The following is a 21,615-nucleotide window of genomic DNA, read 5'->3' on the forward strand; positions in this document are numbered from 1 at the left end:
TTACACAGCCATTAAAAAATGAGCTTTTTACCTCACCCAACCTAAAGGGGTGGTCAAGATGTATCGTCAAATAAGGAAATTTACAAACCACCATGGTTTGGTTTATTTTGAAGCAGTGCACAGAAAGCCACAGAGACGCAACATAGGAAAGTAAGTGGTCAGGAAAACGGAGCCATTCCACCTGACCCCCAATTCCCAAACTCCCACTTCCTCATCAATTGGAAAAACATGGACAAATTCCTTAAACTTTATGTACCTTAGTTTTCTGATCTATAAAACAGGGATAACATTACCTACCACACAGACTTACTGCAAAGATTAAGAGGTATGTTAAACGTTCAAACAAGAGCTGAAAATACTGTTCTGATGATTGCGGTTCCTCTCCATGGCCGCAGCCCCGCGACACATGCGTATAGGCCCGGTGTGTATGATCCAGACGTGTGGAAGGGTGACCAGTGGTAACGTGCAGCCTGCAGACAAGGACTTGGAATGATGTACCTGACCTCAGAATGCCTCAAGGGGGAATTCACTCACCCATGGAACACATCACAAGTAGCAATGGCCATGGATGGACCCTGGGAAGCACAAGTTTGTAGATGGATGAAAGGAAACACAGATCCTTTGAAGAAAGGGCAGAACTCACAGGAACCGGGCAAGGCGAAGCCAGAGGGGCGGCAGCAAGAAGGAGGCCCAGGAACAGCTGAGAGGGATGGGGGGGGGACCGGAAGGGAATATGACAGACCGACTGAGTCCCTTGACAATGGCATAGGCTGTCCGCTGGTTGTCAGTGCACTGAAAGGGACGAGAAGGGGTGGGGACGGTGGACAGGACAGTATATAGTGTGACTGAGAGAAGGGAAAAGGGCAGAGGCTCAAGGGGCATGTGAGGCATCAAGTGCCAGGGGGCGAGGCTAAAGACCTGAACACAGGCATCGAGTATGATAGGAGGGGATCAAGAGGGAGAAGTTAAAGACCAAGGAGTCAAAGAATAAAAAAGCTGGAAGCCCTGGACAAGCTGGGGAGGGGTAATGTGTCCAACCACAAAGAGGAAGACTGTTCCTCCAAGAGGTGGTGTCTCCAAGAGGTGTCCCCTACGATGGTGTCTTGCTGCACACACACACACACAGCAGTAATAGTAGTGTGACTGTTCAGGTTCCTGGACTCGATTCCGATGTATGTGTGTGTGTGGGGGGGTCTTCTCACGTGACGCAACACCAGGCAACTCTCCAACACCAGCAGGGGGTCTGAGAACTCAACCCAATTCTGATGCCATCTGCCCAGAGACAGCACCAGATTCGACGACGGGCTCCGTCCTACAGCGTGGGCCCTCCACCCTCAACTCCAGATGCTGGCCACAAGCCCCAGGCAGTTAACCTGCGCTTCTGACAGACTGGAGGTTCCGACAACCTCCCCCTTGGGTTCGATTAATTTGCTAGAGTGGCTCACAGAACTCTGGAAAATACATTTACCAGTTTAATGAAGGATACAAGTTAACAGCCAGCTGAACAGATGCATAGGGCAAGGTCCCAAATAAGAGTTTCTATCCTGGTGGAGCTTGGGGCCTGGCTCGGTGGCACCTGAAGGTGTTCTGGCTCCCCAAGCAGAGAACCAGATTTCTCATGGTCATGAGACCCTTAGGAGGTGTCAAAATTCCCTTTTGGTAAGCTCTTCTCAAGGGGTTTTCTGAGGTCTTGACTGCATAGTCACGATTGACTAAATCACTGGCCACTGGCTGATCCAGCCTCCAGCCCTGCCCCTGGGTGGGGGTCCAAGAGTTTTTCATTAACTTGACAAGACGCCCGTTTCACCTCTAAGACCCTGCGGTGTTTTCAAGAGCTGTGCATGAAGACCAGACATACCTGGGAAATATGTAGTTGGTCATCTGAAAATATTGTTTTGGTTCTCCAAATATGTATTTCTTATGACTCACTACATCACACCCCGTCCCCGCTGGGACTTGTAACAAGGCTTAAAGAACAGAAAATTTACACACCCATCTTCCCAAGAGAACACAATTCTGAACAATCTGCAGATGACCCTCAGCTGTAAGAGCTGTTCTTAGAAATGTGTGTGGATAACAGGCCTTCCATTCCTCCACGTAATTCAGATTTTCACTCCAACATCAGGCTAAACCACCGGAGAACCGTGAATCTGGACTGCAGTTTTGCCTGTTTCCTCAGAGTCCCTTCTTTGGCATCACAAACTAGGCAAGGAAGCAGAAGATGTGAAAAAGTAACATGTACATTAAATAACCAAAAAAATAACTCACTGGACAAGCTCAACAGCATATTAGATATGGGAGACAAAAGAATCCGTGAGCTCAAAGAAAGATCAGTGGAAATCAATCTGAGCAACGGCGAAAACAGACTGGGAAAAAGAAGAAAGCAGGAAGGAGCCGCGCCCAGAACGACACGCTCAAGTCCCCGGAAGAAAGGAAAGAGGGCTGAAAGCTATTTGGAGACAGACTTATGGAACACTCGCCAAATTTGGCAAAGGCCATACACTTAGATACAAAAAGCTGGACAAATATCAAACAGTATAAACCCCCAAAATCCCATGCCATAACATCATAATCAAACCTCTCAATACTCTAGACAAAGAAAAAAACTTTGAAAGCCCTTGATAGAAAGGATGCACTACAGAGAGGGAAACAATGGGCTGAATGGCAGCAGGTTTCCCGTCTGAAACCACTCAAGACAGGAGGTAACGGGTTTTGTTGTACTGAAAGAACTGTGGACCCCCAATCTTACATCCCACACAAATACTTTTGGGAAGAGAAGGGGACATTTTTAGATGAAGGAAAACAAAAATATCTGTCAACAGTAGACCTATCTTAGAAGAAAGGCTACATGTAATCTGCCAAACAGAAGGGAAAGGTTACTAGGAGAAACTACAATGGAATGGGAAAAAGTAGAGGCAAACAGACTTATGCTTTTTATGAATTTTGTAAAAAATGGTTGACAGCTGAGGCAAAAATTACAACCACATCCAATATAGTGCTCAGTGTATGAAGAGAAAATACTTGGAACAACTATATTAAGAATGGAGAATATAAAGAATAATGCAAGTAAGGTTTATATACATCAAAGTGCTAAAATGCTGATAATGTTAGACTGTGTTATGTATACGCAATGCCTTGAGTAAAAAAAATTAAGACATACTTAACAAAGGTATCAAATGGAACTCTAATAAAAAATGCTGAAGTAACCCAAGACAGACCCCTCCCTGGAAAGCCCCCACCAAAACAACAAAACCACCAGAAAACAAGAGGAACTATATCAAGAGAACACAAACAAAAAAACAAATAAAGTGGTATGCTTAAGGCTCTAACACATCAATTATTTTATATTTAAATGACCTAAATAAATCTACCAATTTTAAAAAGTGGCAGAATGGAGGAGAGAGTATAAGCCAACTAACTATAGGTTGTTACAAGAAACTTCAAATGTAATATTACAGATAAGGTTGAAAATAAAGTTATTTATGGAAAAATTAAATATATAAACAAAATGCAGTAGTGACTACATTAATATCAAAGTATGCTTTAAAGGTAACAAGAGGAAGTGATAAAAAGACATGTAACTATCAAAGGGTCAATACACCAAGACGACGTAGTACTACTAAATGTATATGCCCCAAACAGGTTTGAAATCCTTGAAGCAGAAACTGACAGAACTTAGAGGGACGGACAATTCCACAGTTACACTTCAGGACTTCAGCACCCCTCTCCGTAACTGACAAAAATACTAGACAGAAGGTCAGCAAGAATACAGAAGATCTGAATAAAACCAATACTTAGGAAACTCAACAATGTACTTCTAAATAATCCATGGGTTACAGAGGAAGTCTCTAAAGGAATGAAGAAATACTTAGAACTCAGTGAATTAAAACTTGTAATTAAAACTTGCAAAATGAAGCTAGAACAATGAGGCGAGGGAACTTTGTAGTACTTTAGTGTTTACATTAGAAAAGAAAAAAAATTCAACAATCACCTCGAAAAACTGAAGAAAAATACAACCAAAGTAGAAGACATAACAAAGATCCTAAGAAAAAACCAGTGAAATTAAGAACACAAATAGAAATCAATGAAATAAAGTGCCAATTCTTCAAATTGATCAATGAACCTAATGAATGTCTAAGAACACTGACAAAGATAAAAATAGTTGACCTACTTCCAAAACCAGGAATAAAATGGGATGTAAGTACAGATCCTGCTGAAATTAAAAATAACAGAATACTTCAAACAATTCTGCAAGTTAGAAAATTTAGATGAAATGGAACAATTCCTTGAGGAACTATCCAATTTGTCCAATATGAAACAGATACCCTGAATAGCTCCATACTTACACCAAGTGATTTAAAAGAATCCAAAAGAAAAGTCTCAAGGTCCAATTGGTAATGGAGAATGCTATCAAACATTGAAATAACAAAAACAATTACACAGACTTCCTAAAGAACAGGGAACAATACCTCCCAACTCAACTCGGGAGGCCACTATTACCTTGACACCAAAGCCAGACAGTGACAGTGGTCAAAAAGAAACACAAAAAAAGTGAGAACTACACACCAATCAAGAAATTAGAGGAAAAATTCAAGGAAATACAACCAAACAGAAGGATTTAATATTTGATATATGAAACAACTGACACTCCACAGCCAAGTAGGTTTATTCCAAAGATGCAAAGCTGGTTCAATATTCAAAACTGAATACAATACATCATATAAACAGGCTTTAGAAGAAAAAGCAAATGATCATATCAGCTGATGGAAGGTATTTGACAAAAGCCAACACTCATTCATAACAAAAAAATCACAGCCAATTAAGAACAGAAACTTTCTAAACTTGTTAAAGAACTTTGGGAAAAACTTAACATTGTACTTGACAAAAACTGAACATTTCCCCCATAATACAAGGAATCAGCCAAGTATATCCTTCACTACTATTGGAAGCCCTAGATAGTGCAGTAAGAAAAGGAAATAACAGATCCAGAGAAGGGAAGAAAGAAATAAAACTATTTGCAGCTGACATATCTATGAACAAAATCCCAAGGGCTCTATCCAAAGAAATGGCTAGAAATAAGTGGGTTCAGCAAGATTGCAGTATACCAAAATACCATCCAAAAAACAGTGATCTTTCTGTATACTACTAAAGATCATGTGGAAAATTAAAGTTTGGAAGTCAACATCATGTATGATGACTAAAAAAAAAAAAAAAAAAAGACCACCCAACCTAGATACAATCTTAAAGAATGTTACCGAAACTGTATGCTGAGTTATGAAATGGTAATAAAATTATCAAGAATTACTTAAAGCATACCATGTACTGTGTTCATGATGCTGCTAACTCAACTGATCTACAAATGTAAATCAATTTTTATAAAAATGTGAGCAAGATCCTTTGCATCCTAAGACTTATATGGAAAAACAAAAGGAACTAGTAAAGCAAAACAATATAAATAATAAAGAGAGAGGAATCACTTTATCCAATTTTAAGATTTACTGTATAGCTACTGAAGTAAACAACAGATTGGATCAAGAGTGTCTGAGTGATGCTTAAAACCATCAAAGAACAGTTGTTTTTTTGAGAGCCTTAAGCAGTTTTAACTGGTGCAGTAACATGTGCCCATTCATATGGGGATCTAATCTCCTTAAAATACCTGCCCTAAGTCTCCTGACACGGCAAACCAATGAATGTATACACAAGACACATAAAGGGTCAGGACCCTGGCCTCTGAGACATTATCTGCCAGTCTCAAGTAAACCAAGGAGTCCATGACAAAGTGCAATAAACTAGACAGAGAAGTCTCAAAGAAACTGTTATGTTTGTTTTCTAAGTTTCCACCTCTTTTTACAAAAATTCCTGAGATAACACTGCTGTGTAAACTAAGGAGAAAAATGCAGCTAAAGGTTTCACTTAGTGCACAATGAACAGTGGCCTCTCCCTCCTGGATTAATTCCCAGATGTAGAATAAGGCTCTAGGTTGAGACAATCTCTACGATGTGACTACTGATGATCTGTGATAGGTTTTCTCAGTGTGAAGATACCTGTGGAGTTTCTCTTTGGTATGTACGATCAGATGCTGTGGCTGATGTTTTCTCTGGCAAAAGCTTTCCTTCAGTGTTTACATTCAAAAAGTCTTTCCCCAAAAGGAGTTCTCGGAGCGTGACTGAGGACTGCCCGCTTGTGAAGGGTCTTCCCACATCTGTTACACTGACAGGGTTTCTCCCAGTATGAACCCTTCGATGCTGCGTGAGGGATGAGGTGCGACTGAAGGCCTTTCCACACTCATTACACTTAAAGGGCTTCTCTCCAGTGTGGATAATGGCATGGCGAATGAGGTTTGTGCTCCAGCAGAAGGATTTCCCACACTCCATGCATTCATAGGGCTTCTCTCCACTGTGAGTCCGCTGGTGCCTCGTGAGGCCTGACCTGCGGTTGAAGGCTTTCCCACACTCCCTGCACTCAAAGGGCTTCTCCCCAGTGTGGATACTGAAGTGTCGAATGAGGTCTTTCCTAGTGCTAAAGGCTTTCCCACATTCTTTGCACTCAAAAGGTTTTTCTCCAGTGTGGGTCCTTTTGTGCAAGATAAAAGTAGAGCAGTGGGTGAAGGCCCTGCCACATTCATTGCACACAAAAGGCTTCTCCCCAGTGTGAATGCGCTGGTGCCTCTTGAGGTATGACCGCTGGTTGAAGGCCTTCCCACACTCGAGGCACTCAAAGGGCTTCTCCCCAGTGTGAATGACATAGTGGTGAATGAGGGCTGCACTCTCACAGAAAGCTTTCCCACACTCACTGCACTCATAGGGCTTCTTCACAGTGTGACTCTGCTGGTGCCACATGAGGTATGACCTGTGTTTGAAGACCTTGCCACACTCAAAGCATTCATAGGGATTCTCGCCACTGTGGATGATGTGGTGTCGAAGGAATCCAGGCCTATGGCGAAAGACCTGCCCACATTCTTTGCAGACAAAGGATTTTTCTCCAGTGTGTCTCCTTTTATGTAAGACAAAATTGGAGCGGTGGGTGAAGGCCTTTCCACATTCACTGCACTTGTAAGGCTTCTCACCACTGTGAATCCGCTGGTGTTGTGTAAGGTATGACTTGCGGTTGAAGGCCTTCCCACACTCCATGCACTCATAGGGCCTCTCCCCTGTGTGGATCATGTGGTGCTGGAGGAGGTGTGTGCTCTTAATAAATGTTTTCCCACACTCTCTGCATTCGTAGGGCTTCACTCCAGAGTGAATCTTTTCATGTCCAGCAAGAAGGTGTTTCTTGTTAAAAACTTTCCCACACTCGTTGCATTTAAAGGTATTTTCCTCTTCCTGCATCACGGGATCTTTACCCGATCCACAGGAGTCACTGTCATGGACAGCATGTCCTCGGGGCACTGGCTCTGGGACATTCCCTGAAGACACACCATCTGCTGCCCCTGAGCCACCATGTTTGGGGCTTGTTTTCTGAGGGAGCCTCTCCCTTTGGGGCTCTGACCTTGGTCTCAAGTGTCCTTCTTGCATTCCCAGTGGCCCACCCTGATCCCTGGTCTGGCTCAGCCAGGAGTCCCTGGGGGCTTCTTGTGTTAGCTGGAGTGAGGCTCCTTCAGACAGGGCTGGCTCACAAGTGGTAGATTCTGTGGTCTTGGATTTTCCTTTGTCACCTGGATGAAATCCAACACACAACAAGGCCCGTTAGTAATGCCAACATGGAAGAAACAAAATCAGCATTTCTGTGGGGAAAAAAAGAATGAAGATGATAATAATGTTTCTGAATCTGCTATGTTTTGCTACTTCTGAATCCCAAGGTTACAGTAGCTTTCTTTTCATGGGGCTTGGCCGTCTGATACCTGGAGAGGGAGACCCTGAGGACAACCCTGGTGAGGGGACAGAGGGGACAGAGTACAGACATCACCACAAGGCCACAATGGCCGTGGCTGGACAGGGTAATGATGTTGCTGTGTTTTCAGTTTCCTGGAAGGATGTCCATGTTGCTACAATAACACTAGTAAAGGTGCCCAGTGCGGCCCTGACGGAAGACAGGACGTGGGTGACGCACAACCAACTTTCTCCAAAGAGAAGTCTGGGTAACCTCAAAACCCTGGGTATTTCCAGAGTGACAGGCATGTCTTAATTACCCAGGGTGGGCGAGCCCCAAGGAACATACCTGACAGTTTACGACAACAGTAACTCATCAGGGGCTCCTAGATAGTGTATGTTAAACAGATGACTCGGGTTAAGGTCTGGCCACATCAGAAAGACCAACCTTACAAAGTTGGAGCTTTGAGTCATGAGCTAACCAGGTGGCCCTCTGGAAAGTGAAGGAGAATGTGCCCTAAGTGAAATGTTTCGATCAGTCATGCTAATATAACAAAGGCCCAATAGAACTCTAGATGCCAGGGCTCTGGTGTGATCCCTGGGTTGGAAACGCACCATGCACACACTGCCACACGCTGACACTGGGAGATGACAAGTCACTAACGACACTGAGGCTTAGTGTTTGCACACTTCCACCCCCTCTTCTAATTTGTATCCTTTGTTAACAAACATGACTGTGAGTATAGTGAGTTTTATGGAGTTTGTTGAGTCTTTCCAGCAAATCACTGAACCTGAGGGTAGTTTTGGAAAATCCTTCGACTTGTAGTTGGTGTCATATAACCTGGACACTCCTGACTATTGTGGAGTTCTGCCCTGCTGACCTGGAGTTCGACTAACTGTGTGCAGGAAGAGATCCCAGGAGTCTTCCAGGAGGAGGTGCCCCGTGATGTGTGCCTTTTAGCGCCCAAAGAGTTGCCACAAAGAGAAAGTGTGAAGGGCACGAGCTCCAGGAGACAGAACGTACAAAGGCACTGCGGAGCGTGAGAGCAGAGTGCTGATGAGAATCCAGAGCAGGTGGAGAAAGAAGAGGAGCAGGTTTCCAAGGTTCTGATTGGGGGACAGGAAGAACCCCCAGAACCAGGCTCACAACGCAAGCGGTGAGAAGGACTGGACTGAATACACTGAATCAGATATGCCGAAGCGACAGCTTTGTGAAAAGACTAGCAAAACGTACATTATTTAGATGGAGAAATTGGTACTTTACTTGAAGACATTAGAAAAGAGCTACATCCAAGAGGAATTTGATGTGGGGGGAGAGGGAGTTGGTAGTTGGAAGGTACAAACCTCCAGGTGTAAGGTGAGCACGCAGAGGGGTGTGATGTGGGACAGGAGGCCTGTGGCTAACACTGCTGGCTGGGGTACAGGAAAGCTGGGAGAGCAAGTGAGAAAAGTTCTCACCACACAGAGGGTTTCCCCCCTTTTTCTTTACTATTTATTGTGTCTGTGTGAGAAGATGGATGCTAGCCAAGCCCACCTGGCGATCATTCCACAGCACATGGAAAGGAAACATGCTGTGCGCCTTAACCTCATACAGGCTTTCGCCGCTTCTCTAAAGTTCACGCTACACCGCTCACTTTTATGAAATACCTGCTTTAGTATCTGGTCTCCTAACTGAAAGCAAGTCAGAGAGGATTTTCGCTTTCATGAAAAAAGGTGAAACAAGTGGAATACTGTCCCGCATTTGTTTTGCAGCAGGTGTTCGAGGCAGCAGGCGCCCCGGGAGCTGGGGCTGCCTCACCCATCTCCCCTTCCTGGGGACCACACTGGGTACCTCGGCATCAGGCCACCGTTGCCTTGAGCTGTGTCTTTGAGCGTCTGTGCTGTGCAGCAATTTAGTCTGTGAACTAGTTAGTGAGAAGTGTCCCAAGGTAACAGAAAAGCCTACAGGAGGTTAGTTTTGGGGTCTGGGAACACTCAACATTTTTCCATATAAACTAATGCCAACTACTTCTTCGCCTTACACCGTTCTGGTTTATGAGAGCTTCCGCAGGAATGAATGCTCCACTATCAGGTAGCAGGGGAAACCTGCAGTGATGTGTGTCAATTATTTCTCAATAAAACTGGAGAAAAAGATAATCTGCTGACATAAAACTGAGAGTTCTACCCGAGTAAGAAGATAAATCAATACAATGCCCTATGAAGTGTCCACTGGGTCATCATGGAACTCAGTGGTCTAGTTGTGGGTTCGTATGACAGAACAAGCAACGAGAGTAAGGACACTGGGAAGAGTGAAGGCCACCTCACCACGTAACACATGATGGAATGACAGACTGTCCTGCACTGTGGCCCTGACAGAGAACAGCCAGACGGGCAGTGAAAAAGAACCGAGTTTGGAAAATACGCTAACATCTGTGTGGAGCCTTGGCGGAAGGCAGAGGCGGCAGAGCGACTCAGTGGTGAAAGGAGAAAACACAGTAAAGAAGGAAACCAGAAAAACTGGTCGATGCCAGGAGTGAAAAAACTACCCCTCTCCCCACACTATACTCAAACTCTATTTCAAACTGAAAACAGTGAAATGTCAAATGCCAAGTTAAGAAAATTTTAGAATAAATAGTATCTTTTTGATATTGGGGGTAAAGCAAGACTTTTACGTAATACACAAAATCAGTAATCATATAAGAAATGTTGCAAACTAGATTACACTAAGAACATCTATTAACAAAAGACACTTTTAAGAGTGGAAAAATTAAAAAGCAGAAAATTATATCTTCAACATCTGTAACTGATAAAACATGCATGATGTACAGAGTCCCTACAAATCAAAAGGCGAGCAGGTTAACAGAAAAACAGGCATTTATCATGAAAGGACACTTAAAAGAAGAAAATACAGATTGGCCCACATCATAAGGTGCTAAAGCTCCTTAGCAATGAAGGAAAAACAAATCAAGACCATAGAAGGTAGGACCTCATGTTCCTTTGATCGTCAAAAACTGAGGAGCCCTACAGAACGAGCACCGGGCGAGGCGCAGGCAGAAGGCGCCTCCGTTCTCTCCTGGTGGGGGTGTCAGCCTGTAGGGCCCCTGTAGGGCCCCTTCAGAGCACAATGGGAATAGTCTTGTAAGACTTAAAACTTTCCAAAGCCTCTAATTCAACAATTTCACTCCTGAGAAACATCAAAACACGCCCGCAATTACGTGCAAGACGACCAGTATGTAAGGGCTTGGCAGCACTGCTCGTGAGAGTGACAAGATGTGGACAATTAAATGTCGCAGGGAGTGGACGAATACAGCGTGACACAGAGTGTTTTTTATGGCTCTTCTTCAACTGTAAGGAACACGAGCCTATTTTTATGTTGAGTAGAGAAGCAAGAAGAACGTAAGTGAAGGAAACCTTTCCCTGAGGTGTGACCTAGACTCCGGGTCAGGAACTGGCCAAGGCCAGTGGAAGACCTTTGCCACAAGGGAAAAGGAGCGGCTGCAGACGTGTCTCAGGAGTGCAGACGGGTGGGGAGCGGGCAATGGGGGGGCGGGCTTGCCACCCCCAAGCGGACACATCAGTGGCCACGTGCTGACACCCAGGGCCGGGGAGCTGCTACGTGCTGGGATGGGTGGACGCAGGTGGAGGTGGGGGGGTTCTCTGACGCTGTACCCAGGCTCTCAACTGCCCAGATGGCAGGACGACTGGCTGGAACTTGGGAGGCGGGAAGGGTTCCTTGCCAGGCACTGCTGCCTCTGGGTCAAAGGGCTGTGTGGCTTGAAACCACCAGAGGCCAGAACAAGCAGCTCCCGAGGGAACCAGGAGCAGCGGTCCCCTCCCGGCCTCAGGCCTGCAGGCCCTCCTCCCGCCCGCCTCTAGGCTCCTACCTGCACAGGCGCTCTGCGGGAGGCCTTTCGTCACTGGCCACAGCTGCTGCCCGTGCTCCAGCTGGTACATCAGCTCAGGTCTGGGAACAGGACAGCCTACTCATGGAGAAAAAAGAATGATTTCTGTGAAAAGAAAATCTAGTCTGGGACTTGAGGGGGTGGACAAGAACTTGGAATGACATGGCTCCTGCCCACCCACACAGAACGCTGACCTGTGACCTGGAAGCCAAGGGTATACGCACCAAAGACTTTAGTGCAGTGCTTGTTGTGCAGACAGCACCTGCTCCCTCTGACCTCCACGCCCCGAGCCCACACTCTGTTCAGCTGCAGCCATGAGACTCAGCGAATACGACCCTCTTCTTCCAGAAGGTGTTTCCTAATTACTAGTTCTAGACTATTTACTGATCAAAAAACAAGCCCCCAGATACGCAGGGAGAATAAAAGGTATCTAAATAATATGCAATATATAACTGAGTTATAAAATACTGCCTATAGACCCAACTGTACATCCGAAATTTGTATACTAAAAACTTACATCATTTACATTAAAAAATTATATACAATAGTTACATACAGCAAAACAGAATGTATATATTTAGAAGTTACATTACCAAATTAGGGCCCTGGTTGGCTTTTTTGACTACAACACAGTTTCTAAATTAACCTTAAAATTTACTAAAATGCACCAACTGACAAAACTTCATGAACTTATTAATACTGGGGCTCAAATCACAGCTCTACGTGGGGGAATCTCACTAAATTCAAATTTTTTACTCTCCAATTATAAAAAGTAACTAAATATAAAAGGAAAAATAGGTATACTTCCCTTAGGCTGTAACCTTGCCTGAATTTCCCAGTTACAATACTGTCCTAAAATATCCTGTATTGAGCACAGATGCTATGACATGACACACAGTTAAAACTGTTGGCACTTAGTAACCACATTGTTTTTTCATGTGAAACCTTCATAAGAGTGTATATCAACCATACCTTAATAAAAAACAAAACAAAACAAAAAAACTGTTGACACTTACAAATTGGCTTGATAAAATGGGACCCCACAGACTCCAGTTAAAACAGCCCACTGTGAGTGGGAAAGGAGCCTTGGGAGAAGTAAATGTATGACACAAAACCCAAATAATAAAAGGGCGTCATCCCCACGCTTCCCCATCTGGCAGCCCAATCACACCTGTTCTCGCACCTGCAAAGATAAAGGACACCTTCCCGCAGGCTGCAACAGTCTTGGCCACCTCGTCCCCAGCGCGTCTGAACTGTGCCCCCGCAGACTTTATAGGTCAAGCCCTAGCCCCCAGTGTGATCATCTTTGAGGAGGTGATTAAGGTTGAATGAGGTTACGGGGTAGGGCCCTGGTCTGGTAGGACTGGTGTCCTGAGAAGAGGACCTCTCTGTGCCAGGGGAGCGGCCAAGGGAGGGCACAGCAAGAAGGTGGCCAGGAAGACACCTGTCAGAAACCGCTGGTGCCCGCACCTGGGACCTCTGGCCTCCGGGCGTGCGGGCTGAACCTGCTAATGAAGCCCCGCGGCAGCGGCAGCCTGAGCTGACTAACACAACCTAGAATTACTGACATCATACCCAGCCGACAACCCAGTAATTGTTTAGTGCACGTAGATTAGGCTAACGTGTTCTGCTCATGCCTATTTCAACCACCTCTCAGCCAGGCTGTCCTACCGCTGAAGGGAGGTGGCGCTCCTCCCAGGCTCCCTGGGGTAGGTGACAGCTCTGCCATCGAACAGTCTGCAGACGGGACCTCACCGCACCCGCCTTTCTTTAGGAAGCACAGGTACAACATTACCCTGGCGACAACCTTGTCCAAGGAGACTCACTTGACACACTTACGGATATGTACAGCCATCATCCTGTAGTCCTTTTGGGGACAGTTTTGGATAATATTGTTTAGTATTATTTTGGGTCTGGAGGCAAGATACCACTCGTTAATAAACTATTTTATTTCACTGATGCTGAAGCTCACCACTCAGCTCCCCTTAAGTGGGGCTCCCTCCAACAAGGGCTCTAAAATATGGGCAAATACTGTTCACAGTCACTCCCTTGGGGCCCTCAGGGACGCCTTCACTACAGCGGCTTCAAGAACCTCTTCTTGTGCCTCCCAGCACCTCTGAGCCATCTGAGGGCTGTAGGGTGCCCAGTGGCTTCTGATTGGAACCAGTGTTCCCCCGCCCAGCCTCTGGCTATACACTATTAGAACAACGACTAAACTATATATTGTGTTCTCCCGGAAACAGAGTCTCCCAAGCCCTGAGCCTGTGACCTCCCACACCCAGCGGCTCAAGGATGCTTTGGGTCTGAGCTCAGCAGAGCCACGGAGGCCTCAAGACAGGATGAAACCCACCCTGTGCCTTCTGGCATATTCCACTTGTAGGTGGTGGTGGCCTCTCCTGTCCTTGGCCCTTGCCAGATGCCCTGGTGCTGGAGGGGGTCACCCTCGCCAGGCCCCTGGGCTTCTTGGGGAGCCCGTGGGATTAACTGAGTGGGCAGCTGTGGGACCTCCATGAACTGTAAGACACACACTGCTGTGCACCATACGGGAAGGGGCTCAGCCGGACACTGCTTCTACCCCTATCCCAGAACGTCCTAATACAAATGGACCAGGAGACAATACTCGGCCAAACTTCAGGGGGTCGCAGTACCACCAAATGTCCATCTTCATTCATTATAAAGTGCTGGGCTGCTGCCTAAAAACCGTCTCCTTCAGGGTAAGGAACGGAGGCTCTCGCCTCCCAGATACCCCCAAATAAGCCAACATCGCAGACGTCTACACACACGAAGGCCACACACAGGCCTCGCCAGGCCACTCCTCAGTCCCTTTGGAGGCACAGACAATACTGATTATAACCTAGACACAAATTCTGCTTTTCCAGTTACCCAATGCTGGGCTCTGGAAGCAGACATTCAAAATACCATTTACCATTAAGGCCTGAATGGGCCCCAAAGAGCTGATTTAACTAAAAGACATAATGGTCTCTTCAAACAAGGCTCTCCTCAAACATTTTCAAATTCCAGTCTGACAGACAAACTCTCGGCAAGTCTCTGTCCTGCCTCCCTGCCCCCCCGCCCTGATTCAGGGGCCCCCTGGAACTACTTAGATCTCATGCCAACTTTACAAACGGGTCCCACTGCCTTTTCCTATACTTAAAGGAAATGTATACGAAGCCTCACCTCCAAATATATGAAGGTCTATTCTACACAAGGCCACTTAAAATGTCACGCCAACTCCAGTGGGTACCCACATGCAAAGGATACCCCAGTCCCACATTCCAGACCAAGACCTCAACGATGCCAACTTGGTCTGGGACGCTGAGACCTTCACCCCATCAGATGCCGGGAGACTGCCTCTCCTCAGACAGAAACCAGCTACGGGACCTCTTTGCTTTCTCCTATCAGGAATCCTGCTTTGCTCCCGAGCTTGCTGCCCACACAGCTCATGATCCTGGAATACCCCTTCCCTTCTGCCCGGGCAATCTGGGAGAAGCTGCCTTTTCATCTCTCACATTAAATTAAATCTCTAGTCAATCTCTTGAATCTCGAGAGGGGCACCCACTCCCCAAGCCTTCTCCTACCTCATGCCCCAGCTCTCCACCAGGACCTCCCGTCCGGCTTCTCAGACAGTGACCGCTCATTCTCTTGATGACACGCTGTGGTACACAGTAAGAAATATGTATCTGGTCTTTGTCCCCATTCCTGGCACAGAGCCCTAAAATCCTTGTCAATTCCTAAGCAATAAAAACATCCTTTGTTATAATACTTGGTTTTTGTCCCCAATTTCTGAAATATCTCATAGCAGATAAAGGTGAAAGGAGCATCTTTCATTATTTATAAAAAGCCTCTTTCTACCGCACCTGTGTTTACGTCAGTAAGGTGACTTTTGGACTGATCCTAAGGAGAAAGGGCTGGTTGCCGGGAGGACCAGCCACCTGATCAGAGGCTGGGAACTTCAGCCCCATCCATGACCCGAGGAGGGGAGGGGCTGGAGATTGAGTTCAATCACCAATGGCCAATAATTTCAACAATCACTTCCATAAAAAACATTAACTAGAGTGGCTGGGCATCTCCAGGCTAGTGGCCACCCTGAGGTGCTGGGAGGGCGGCAGCCCGCAGAGGGAGCAGCAGCCCCGCAGCCCGTCCTGCGTACCTTGCCCTCTGCATTTTCCATCAGGCGGTTCCTGAGCTTCATCTTTATAATGAATATGTAATGGTTAGTGAGGTGCTTCCCTGAGTTCTGTGAGCCGTCCTAGCAAGTATTATACCTAAGGAAGGGATTGTGGGAGCCCGATTTACAGCTGGCTGGTCAGGACAGGTGACAACCTGGACTCCTGACTGCATCTGAAGTGGGTAGGCGGGAGGGACGGTCTTGAGGGACCCAGCCCTTGACCTGGGGGGTCTGCACTAACTCCAGTCACTGTCAGAACTGCTTGGTGTGGAAAACCCTCACATTTGAAAACAGAAGTGTTCACTAGAGAAAAGAAGTTTTCAACTCCACTAAAATATTGTCAGATGCCCCCCTCAACTTTAGAGGCTCCTCCTGGCTAAGGCTGGATAAACGGGCAACTTCCATCAGGGGCCGGCCTGCAAGGGTTGCTTTTATCTCCACTTGGGTCCCTTGCTCTCATAACAAAATGCTTTTCCATACTCTTTAGGGCAACTTGTGCCATCTTTCTAAAAATCTCCGTGGGCATTACCCCAAAGTTGCCTTAACATGATATCAAAATATCAGAGGACCCACTACTGAATCACTAAAGAACGTCGCTTTTTTTTTTTTGTTTTTTTTTTTTACAACCTGACACCTTCAGGGCCTTGGAGCTAGCTAGTCCCCACGACCTGCCTCAGGGCACACCTTTCACAAGCGGACTCAACAGCCACAGCCACACCCACCTCACTTCACTCCGCCCACCGGCATTCCCTGCCCCACATCGGCCCGGATCCAGGTTCCAAAGCACTGCGGGAACCTCAGCTGCGCCCCAAAGTCCGCTGAAACACTCAAGCCAGCCCAGCCTGAACGCCGACCCTGCGCCCTGCCTTCGTGCAGACGGCACGGCAAAGACTCTGCGCCCCCCTCCCACTCCTCCCGACCGAGCTGCTGCCTCCCCTTGGGGCCCTGGGAGGCCTGACTGTCCCCTTCTGAGATCTGTAACGTATTCTTTTTTCAATGGCATTAGCCTCTCTCTCTGTGCCATCCCTCAGAAGTCACCCCTACAAACTGGAATCCCACAGGCACAGATCAGTGGGCTGGGGGTGCCACCTGGGCATGAACAGTGCCCGACGGTCCCAAACAGCACAGTGCTCAGCGCATCCATGCTGCAGTGGCTGACTACCACTTAAAAGGGATTAATCTAGGTTTTCTTCAAAATAGGAGTCATGCATCATCACTCTGGTAAGTGGGAAACCCAATCACTTCCCTTATCGGCAGGTCGCCATGCAATGAAATCAAAACGCTGTTCAAAGTCACAAAGAGCTCATGCTGCTCTCTCAGGCCCTGAGCACAGGCTCCTCCTTCTGCTGAACAGGGGAAAGTAGCGACAGTTGAGGGGAGTGGAGGAAAGAAGGGGTGTTAAATAGTCAGCATTAAATCCAGTCCTCCCATCAAAAAAAATAAGGATGCAGGAAAATAAAATACTGGAATGGGCATGTCTGGCTGTCTCCCGGTGCAGCTGCTGACGTCTCCTGGCGCACTCTGCAACACGGTTTCTCAACCTGGCATGACTATGTAGGTCAAGGCAAGTCTCTACTGGAGGGTGGGGAGGATCTGCCTGTGTCCACGAGGATGTGCAGTGGCCTTCCAGGTCCCCAACCCCCAGGTGACAACAGCACCCACACCCCAGTTTAACAACAAAGGCCTCCTGAGGTCACTGAGTTTCTCCCATGGAGCAGGATCATCCCTGGGGAGAACGACTGGTTTAGAAGGTTACAAATAGGGAAAGAGGAAGAGGGGGATTGGGGAGACCTCCCACGGCAGGCGGGCCAAGTCAACAGCTGGTGAGGACGCGGGAACTGTGCGGGAGGGGCCGCTGCGGGAGAGGCTGAGTGACCAAGCTCCTGGCTTCACCAGGGGGAGGGCACAGCAGGGGAAAGAGCCCTAGGCCCTGGCGGCTGGTGAGGGAACGGGGAGCTGGGGACAGAGGTGACGGTGAGCGCTGAGGGCTGCACGGCCGGACGGCAGACCTCCAGACAGTTTGTCATGAAATCCCCGAGTGTACCTGACCTTTCCCAGCTCTGTGCCATCTCCTCTCGTTGCCAGAGAACATGGCTGCTGGTCTCCAGGGACAGGCACGTCTCGCCCTGAGCCCCGGACCCCCAGCCCTGCTCTCCCTCAGGCTCAGTGGTCTGTCGCGACCACCCTCAAGCGGAGAAACGGGGCAGCGGCTGCTTCTCAGCCTGGGCACTCCTGGCACGGTGGGCTGGATGAGTTCTTTGTCGAGGGGCCATCCTGTCCAGCCAGGGTGCTTGGCACCATCTCTGGGCTCTAACCTAGATGCCAGTGCCACCCATGCCCACGTGTGACAACCGAAGTGGCTACACACACTGCCAAGTGTCTCCTTGGGCACATCTGTGGAGGGGCACTACTCTAACTTCCCTCTCCCGTCCTGGCAGAGGATCTCGGCCCCAGAAACAAGTGGCGACCACCAAGGCCCAGAGCCGAGATCGTGCAGAACAATACCCGCTGGCAGTGCGGGCAAAGGCCTCCCGGGGGCCTGACTCACCCCCTTCCTGGACCCCGTCCCCAAGCGCGGCCCTGCCACCTGGGCTGTGGGGACACTGAGCCCACAGGCCCGCTCAGTCAGCTGTCTTCCCAGGACACGAGGGGAGAACCTCAGACAGAGGCCAGTCTGTGCTGGACAGTGGGGTAAGGTCCAGGCAGGTATGGGCCACGGGGGCCTCAAAAATGCCCCACAGAGCCCAGCAGCAGCGTAAGAAGAACCAAGCGCAGACAAGCAATCTGGGGACACACGCAGCAAGGACGGGGCGGCCAGTCCTGTCACAAACCTGCCCTTCTGAAGAGTGACACGACCTAAGCCAGCCAGCACCCAGCACGGGACAGAGGCCCACAAGCCAGCGCAGAGTCCTGGTGGGCCCGGGGCCCCTCCCAGCCCCTCCCAGGGGGACCGGAAATCTGCCCTTGGATTCTGCAGGGCGGCCCGTTTCCCCGCCACTTTCCAGGAGCCGAAGGGGGACCATGTGTGTTGCCCAAAAAGACAGGGCAGCAGGAGGTGGGTCTGCAGAGTGGCTGACGCGTGGGCGGGAGGGAGGGAGGGAGGGAGGGCTGGCGCTGAGGCTCCCTGCGCAGCCGGATGGAGCCACAGGTTGCAGGCAAGGAAGCGCTGGGTGGGGAGGCCTTACCCAGGGACACCAGGAGCCCACAGTTTTCCAGCATCACCTCCTGGTAGAGGGTCCTCTGGGCTGGGTCCAGCTGCCCCCACTCCTCCCGGGTAAAGGTCACGGCCACATCATCGAAGGTCACGGACACCTGGAAAGTCAAACAGAGGTAGCAGCGTTGGCCTTGGGGCTGCTGGGTGGGATCAGCACCTGACTGCATTGCTGGTGAAGGTACAGCGTGATCAAGGGCCGAATCACCAAGCGCCTCCCAGGGCTGAGCTCCGTGCTGGGCTCTCGGGGGAGATGGATGATGCTCTGGGCAGAACGCAAAGGTAGAGAGTCACACACAAGACAGTGGAAATGACGTGCAGTGTGAGGTGCAGTGAGGGCTCTAGGATGCCCAAGGAATAAGTAAATAATGGTGTGACTGTATCGGTAATGGTAACAACACAGCACCTGAGCCTCAACGGTCCTGCTAGCTGCCTGCCCCACGCTGGGGGCCTCACATCCTGACTAAAGGCCCCAGCTTAAGTCAGTCTCTTGTGGTTTGCATCCAAACGCTTGTAACCCGACACTTGGGAGCTGTGTTACCTTGGAGACAGCACTTTGTTTCTCTGAGACCCAGTTTCTGGATCAATAATAGTTCCCACTTCACCAGTAACAGTTGCAAGATTTAGACAAATCATTCAATGCTCAGCGTGCTTTGGGATTTTCATTAGGAGGCATGATTTTAGCGCGGGCTGATCTAGCACAGGGTCTAAGGAGTAATCGGGCATGCCTCCACTGTCACAGCGAATACACAGTACACGGTTGTGAACCACTTCCACCAATTTCGGCTGTTAAATCCACTTTGGAAAATATTTCTATGAATAGGGACAGAGCATCGGAGCCCTCATCACTGACCTCTCGGGAAAGGCCCCTGGAGGGCTGGCACATACTTGGGTAACAGTGGGCCGGGACCAGCTCCCTACGTGCCGCTGGGATCCCCTGGATCTCCCAGGCTCCCAAGGAGACTCCACGACGAGCCGTTGGTCTCGTTTTCCTTCCTGAGCCCTGACAGCACTTATCCGTGGAGCCAGGTTTCTTCAGATTAGGGAACGCAAATGGCCAAGGAAGACACGGGCCTCGGCCATGAGAGCACGAGCCTTCGGCCACGGCCGCCGTCCTGACCGAGGGCGGCTGAAATACCCCTACAAGAGACCGCAGGGCCTGGCCTCCCCAGACACCCTTCTCGGCGGCTGGGAGGCGCTGGGACCACCCCACCCGCCACCCGGGCCTCTTTCAACGACCAACACACCTTGCCTCTGTCGCGCACTTCTCGCCCGGAAGCCCTGTCCCCCGCCAAGCGCCCAAGATCGCGTGTTGGAAGACGACGGAGGTGGGCTGAGGACCCTTGCAGAACACGATGGGCTGGGGGGTTACTCTGGGTATGACGGCAGCCCCTGGGGGAGGCATCACCCACTCTTTCAACATCTTATCCGGCAAGTCAGAAACCACACGCGTTTTGGAAATGCGGATGATTTAGGAAGCAAACCAGCGCCACATGCCCAAAAGCACACCTGCGGAGATGAACGCGGTGGTTGTCTGGGCTCCCCGACCCTTCGGGAACCGCCTCCGCCCTTGCAGGGCAGCAGCAGCTCCTGAATCCCCGTCCACTCACCTGTGTCCGCCGCGCCGGCGACGCCGCCATCACAGGACCCTGAGGGCCGAGCGAGCTGGGACAGGCGAGTACGGGGCGGCCTGCCGGGCGGCCTCGACGGCCCGCCGCACTCCGAGCCGCAGCGGAAGGCGCACGGGACCCAGGGCGCCGCCCTTGGCTGCGGCGGGGACGCAGGGCGGGCGCGGAGGCCCCGCAGAGGCCGCGCGGCGCGACGGGCGAACAGGGGACGCGCCCGGTACAGGGAGTCCCGGGCCGTGTGACGCACGAAGGTGATTATTCCCCTTCTCGGCTCCGCGCCGACGAAAGGCCGGAGAAGCGGCGCGGGCCCAGTACTCGGCGACTCCGGGCCGGCGGGACCGGGCCGGAGAGGCAAATGGCGTCCGCGGGGAGCAACCCGGAAGTCCCGCCCCCGTGGGGAGCCGCCGGAAACGCCCCCGCCGCGGGCCGTCCGACACGAGGTGCACGGCTTTCTGGGTAACGTAGTTTCTCCTTTCTAAGCAAAGACGCGAAGAACCCCTGAACCGAGAAGTCTTCCTCCGATTTAAGGTGCCCTTCCCGGACCCAGACCTGACTTTTTACAGTGAATCGACTTCAGGGGAGCCAAGGGGAAGACGTGGGAGCGTCCATCCTATGCCGGAGTGAAACTGAGGCTCGGGAGGCAGGGCCATCAGCCCTGGATGGGGCAAAGTGCAGGTTCGCGGAACCAGATCCTCGGCTTCCCGGGTGACTTTCCCCTTCCAGGATGATCTGGGAGAGCAAACAGGAGTGGCTGAAAGTCTTCCCCAGGAGGACGCCTGAAGTCCCACCTCAACCCCTTGCGCACTAACCAACCGCACTGTACTGGGCCTTCTGTGGCCTTGAACCCCTTCCGCGAGGTGGGAACCTCTTGAGGCACGTGGTTGGCCGGCCGATCACCGGAGGAAAGGATTTGCGGTCC

General features: G+C 49.5%; 1 protein-coding gene across 4 annotated transcripts; it reads right to left on the reverse strand.

Annotated features, from left to right (window-relative positions):
* Nucleotides 1–1,459: 1,459 nt before the first annotated feature.
* On the reverse strand, nt 1,460–21,461 carry LOC108387458 (uncharacterized). Of its 4 annotated transcripts, XM_037026029.2 has the most exons (5): nt 20,679–21,460; nt 20,316–20,460; nt 19,043–19,169; nt 11,672–11,767; nt 1,460–7,654 (listed from the first exon to the last, which is right to left on the reverse strand). In XM_037026029.2, exons 3-5 carry the CDS (start codon nt 19,074–19,076, stop codon nt 6,030–6,032), a joined length of 1,755 nt encoding a protein of 584 aa, XP_036881924.1. In that variant the 5' UTR covers nt 19,077–19,169; nt 20,316–20,460; nt 20,679–21,460; the 3' UTR covers nt 1,460–6,029. The 4 variants fall into 4 exon arrangements, with proteins under 4 accessions (XP_036881924.1, XP_036881923.1, XP_036881927.1 ...); XM_037026028.2 differs by lacking the exon at nt 20,316–20,460 and having other exon boundaries at nt 20,679–21,461; XM_037026032.2 differs by lacking the exons at nt 20,316–20,460; nt 20,679–21,460 and having other exon boundaries at nt 19,080–19,169.
* Between the last annotated feature and the right edge of the window lie 154 nt (nt 21,462–21,615).

This window comes from Manis javanica, chromosome 17, assembly GCF_040802235.1.
Source record: "Manis javanica isolate MJ-LG chromosome 17, MJ_LKY, whole genome shotgun sequence".
Taxonomy (NCBI): domain Eukaryota; kingdom Metazoa; phylum Chordata; class Mammalia; order Pholidota; family Manidae; genus Manis; species Manis javanica.